We start from the raw sequence: 5,138 nt of genomic DNA, 5'->3' as shown, positions 1-5,138 counted from the left end.
CAATTTAAAAGATAATTTTGCAAGTAAAAAAAAAAAATGTGTCGTAAAACTGTGAAGTAACACTTTTTTTGTGTGAAACCGCTCAATGACCTACATCTCCCGTCTCGCACCACACGGCCGTCACGTTGGCACATTTCACTTCTTTCTTTCAGAATGAGGCGAAAAGTATTAAAAGAGGTGAAAATCACTCCAAGTCTGGGCATGTTGAGAGCTGTGCATACACACAAGGGGAGTTAGTCGGTACGTAAGAGCCAGCATGCGGGACCGGGATTCTGGGATTTGTAGTCTTTCTAGCTGCGTATTTTTCATAGTCTTATATTTCAACAGTTTTACGACAAACTGTGACTTTTTTGACATGGAAATTATTTTTTAAGATTGACAAACATCATGTGTGTAATTCGTGGCACAATTCAAACGGGATCGAAAGATAATCTTTCTCTCCCCATTGACTTCAATACATAATTTTTCCGAATTAAGGTCCCATGGGTCGGAAGTAGATGGGCGGGACTTCACCTCTATAATTCTAGCCTTTAATCTGTGGACCCATAAGAGATACGTATGATTATATATAGATTATATTTTAAATAAGGAGTGGTCAATACTGAAGCAGAAGAGGCTGAGATATCTGACTTTTATTCCAACTACAATTCCTTTAATTAGACCCACATTTCCCCTTAAATACTAACTTAAAACTCAATGTTTTACTTAGGCCTTCTTAGTAAATGTGAGTCTTAAATTCACGCCTGATAAAGTCAATAACACTTATTCAGGGTTGTCTTTTCAAACTTTAAAAAGCTTCTTCCAGAGCTACCCAGGACCATTTTTCGTGGTTTAAATATTTCTTGCATGGCCCTTTAAGATGTCTTTGAGTAATGATGAACTCACCACCACGATGTCTGTCAAATGTATTTTATTTTAATAGGAAAATGTACAGAAAGACAGCAGACATGAAATCACCTCGGCACAGTCGACATGGCAGTGTGGACGCATTGAAACAGAGAAATAAGTGAGACACAGGAGAAGTGAGGAGGAAAATGGATGTTTGGTCAGAACAAACCTTCCTTAGAGGAGGTTTTGGCAGCTTATATTTTTATTTCTGTGTGTTTACCGTCTGTCTCTGCTTGTGTTTACAGAAAACCATCGAAAAAACACTCTCTCCGTCCATCGAGATGAGTTTTGGATGACGTCCAATTGAAGTGAATGTCTTCATAACGTGACGCCATGATGTGATGTAATGATAATGTATGTTTGGAGTCATCACAGTGTATGGAATAGAGAAACTATTAAACACTACTACAGATATAAGACATTTATCGGTGACATTAAGAAGTTAAACAGCAGGTTATAAGTTGTGTTAAAGACTTTTTTACAATGTAATACAGTATTTAAAAATGTTAAAAGTTCGTAAGAGTCAGCATAGTTTGAATAGGGCTGGGCAATATGTCAAATTTAAATCGGTATAATACTACTTTTCGTCCTACATTTTTGATAGCGTACAATCGTATCGTAACATCCGTAAATGTCTCTCCTGGTTTTAAAGATTGCTTTACAGTTGCGTTTTCTAAACTAACCCACTGTTTTAGATGTTTCATCATTTGCTTTTTCCATATTATATCCAAATTCCTGACGATTAATTATGAAAAATCAGGTTGTGTAAATATTTAGTGAACGCACCAATAGTCAACCCTACAACTTTGATCCAATCTCCAGGTATTTGATCAGAAATATTGTGGCATAGCATTATGTTTCTGTCCCTTTCTTATACTGTAATTGTATATGTTGTACTTTTAATTCTCAATAAAATATATATATAAAAAAATAATAATAATAATACGGAGAAAATAGTGAAAATGTTAAAAAAATATATATATATTGTGGCATTTTACTTTCTACATATCGCCCAGCCCAAGGCCAACATTAGTCTCTCTTTTCAAAGTCTCTCCCCTCTCAGTCCTCAGTTGACTTTGGCCATAAGCTGGTCTGTGAACAGTTTCTTCAGCTGCGCCACCTCCACGCTCAGAGAGTTCAGCTGCGTCTTCAGGTGTGTGTTCTCGTGTTTGTACTGGCCCTCAGGTTGTGTGTGAGGAGGCTGGAGGGTGTTGAATTGACTCCCCTTCCTGCCGTCCTCCAGCTGCTGAATCCAATGACCCCCTGCTGTGTCCCCGGCATTAAGTCCTTTCAGGGCTTGTGTTGGAGGTACGGGGCTCCGTCTGTGATCCCCCGCCAAATCGTACGCATCCCCACATCCTGGCGTCTTGAAACGAAGCTTGTGAGGAAGGTTTTTCATCGTCTCTGCGTGTTCAAATCTCCCCAAAACGGGTGCTGCGATGTGGTGGACTTCGGCGGGGGAGTGGTGGAGGTCGTACCCCAGCTCCTCTGCTCCGTGAGGGGATAACTTCCCGTGTTCCTCGAAGAAGATCGGACTGCCTACGCTCGACCCTTCTGGCGTGGAGAAACCAGAATCCTCCGACATGTTCCCCGCTTCCCTGGAGGCCCTGAGGTGGCTGCTGGGATGAGAGGAAGAGGAACCGTCTCCTCGGTGGAGAAAGTACTGAGGATTTGATGTTTGTACGGTGTGGTGAGGAGCTGTATTCAGGGGTAGGATGTTGGCGTTGGAGGGTTCTTTGACTAAGCCGAAGCGAAACTTCAGCGCCAAAAGTTCGGCTCTCAGTCGGGCGTTTTCCTCCAGCAGAGCCATAACTCGGCTCTCCAGAACCATGTCGTTGACGCGGCGTTTCTCCCTCGACCTCTTCGCCGCCTCGTTGTTTTTCCGCCTCTTGTCCCAGTAGCCGTCGTCCTTCTTGTCGACGGGGATGAACTCACGCTTGCGTCGGAGGCTGGACGACGGGCTCTCTTTGCGTTTGACGGCCGAGGTTCGACCCAGAAGGGAGCGGGCCAACAGGCTGCTGGAGGTCAGGATGGACACCGCCTCATCGGTGAAGGACATCGGACCTCCATCACTGCCTCCATCTGAACTCACAGGGGATTCAAGAGGATGGAGCACGGCCATTTCCTGCTGCCCCCTCATCTGCTGCGACTCCTCCTCAAACATCACTCTGTTGGGGAAGGATAAGTCTCCTTTGGGTGCTCAGAGTTCTGCTCTGTTGTGTTCAGGTCTCAGGATGCAGCAACAGTGCCACCTAGTGATCAAACGGAAGAAGGGAAAGCAGAAGAGGGATTTAGAGGTTATGCAACATCTCTTACAACACACTGTTATGTAACCCCATTACATCTCTTCAATAAAACGGGAGCGACTTGTGCCATAACCTTGCCGGCCTCATTACTCGTTCAATATGGGACATTGCATGTTGTAAATACACATCTAATCAGCCAGAGCAGATTTTGAGCATTACTAGAAGCACATGTTTAAAACACAAGAAGGACTATTTATTGTAGGATAACCTACATTCGTATTTAGGTCGATCTTCCTGTTGTTTCTAATGGTATTCTGTCTTGTTTTTGTATATATTCTATCTGTAAAAGCACACTTTAGGTGATTCGTGATGTGTTTCCGGTCTGTTTAACTTGCTTCATCAGCACATTAGTTCCAGGACATGTTGATCTCTGGTTGCTCTCACTTATCTAATCTGACCTAACTCTGTTTAGTCAGCAGCATTACCGGCACTTTATTGATTCTGCTCTAAACCAGCTTCATTTATATCCAGGTTATTATATGTATCTATACAGGAAAATGAAATGATCGAATTAAATGTTAAAGTAACAGCACGAGGTCACTTATTCCCACATAGCAGCTGAACACATGCAAGTGACAATTTGCAGCAATAAGTGGGGTTACATTTCATGTTAAATATTGTCAAGGAGAATATAGGCCTAGCTAATGCATTTTTGGTGTTGTTTTATTTAGTGAGAAATCCCTAAGTTTGCATAATAACAATTTAATACAAATCGAAAATATTGGTGATTATAATAAATACTTGTCTAATGCATTTGTGAGGGTTTCTTTTATTTATTTACCGATATATGCATCAGAATAAAATATAATGTAAATGCCATCCCGGAATAAAATACACATTTTAACCTGCAAATACGGACCTGTTTAAAGTGTAGGAAAACATAATGCTTTTTGAGTTGAGTTGTTTGTTCAGCAAAAAGCGAAATCATCCAAAGCAATAACGAGCTGTCCATAATAATAATAATAATAATAATAATGAGGACAACATGTGGACACGTGTAAATACAGATCCGTTTCGCATCTTTCGTGAGGCTTCATCTAGCGAAATGATCGTCTAGTGTCCATAATACTAATTAAACATACCACCTAACACCACGGAATAAAATAAAGATGTTTACCTGTGAATAAGTCTCAGTTTGGTCTCGTTTCTGTGTCCGGTAATGGAATCAGTCTCGCGTTCGGTAACACTGCGGGTCCTCGCGGCTTCACATTAAGGATGGCGCACCTCCACTCTGCTCCACTTGGAAAAGCGCAGCTCCTATTTGTAACGTTGAGTTCAGATCGGGACGGTCTCTATCCTCACTTGAACCAGCAGGGCCTCTTTTTGTGTTTGGGAACGCCTCCCTGTGCGACCTCCCCCCCTCTTCCTCTTTCTTCGCCGTCCAAAGGAAAGCTCCACATAACAGAGCAGTTCATCGCCATCATCATCATCATCATCTGACCTCCCTGGCCCCGCCCCCTGTGACAGGATAATCTGCTCATAACAATTAGGTAATGTCTCTGTATCCTACAGAGAGAGGCTCTGTGGAGCAGCCAGTGGTGGAAGAACACTGCATGAAAATACTCTACACTTAGTAAAAGTCCTGCATTTAAAATCTAACTTAAGTAGGCCTACACGTAAAGTAGACGTAAAGATTCAAAGGCTATATTTGTCAAATGCACAATGGCTGGTGTAGTTGTTGGAAATGAATGTACTATTAATGTCTCCTCTAACAGTGCAACATCTGCAAAAAATGAAGAAGAGTACTTTATTAATCCCAAGGGGTTTTAGAAACATTTGCTCCATAAATAAAAAGTAGGTGAAAGTGTAAATGTGCAATAAAAGGATAAAATGTTTTACAAATATGTAAATACACAGTTAAGGTATAAGTACAAGTTAAAATGTGGATACAAAAATAAATAAAAGGATAACAATAGAAAAACTTCTTTTTTTTTTTACAATATA

At 41.3% G+C, this 5,138-nt stretch overlaps 1 protein-coding gene across 1 annotated transcript; it reads right to left on the bottom strand.

The window, feature by feature from the left end:
• Positions 1-893: 893 nt before the first annotated feature.
• On the bottom strand, positions 894-4,572 carry LOC104959234 (uncharacterized). Its single transcript, XM_010787102.1, has 2 exons — positions 4,312-4,572; positions 894-3,140 (listed from the first exon to the last, which is right to left on the bottom strand). Exon 2 carries the CDS (start codon positions 3,050-3,052, stop codon positions 1,955-1,957), a length of 1,098 nt encoding a protein of 365 aa, XP_010785404.1. The 5' UTR covers positions 3,053-3,140; positions 4,312-4,572; the 3' UTR covers positions 894-1,954.
• Positions 4,573-5,138: the final 566 nt, after the last annotated feature.

This window comes from Notothenia coriiceps, unplaced genomic scaffold, assembly GCF_000735185.1.
Source record: "Notothenia coriiceps isolate Sejong01 unplaced genomic scaffold, NC01 NC01_scaffold00030097, whole genome shotgun sequence".
NCBI classification, from domain to species: Eukaryota; Metazoa; Chordata; class Actinopteri; order Perciformes; family Nototheniidae; genus Notothenia; species Notothenia coriiceps.
The sequence above is the reverse complement of the archived record's forward strand: the minus strand, read 5'-3'. Positions and strand labels throughout refer to the sequence as shown.

Coding starts and splice junctions, on each gene's coding strand:
- LOC104959234 (XM_010787102.1), bottom strand. CDS start 3,052: ATGTTTGAGGAGGAGTCGCAGCAGATGAGGGGGCAGCAGGAAATGGCC.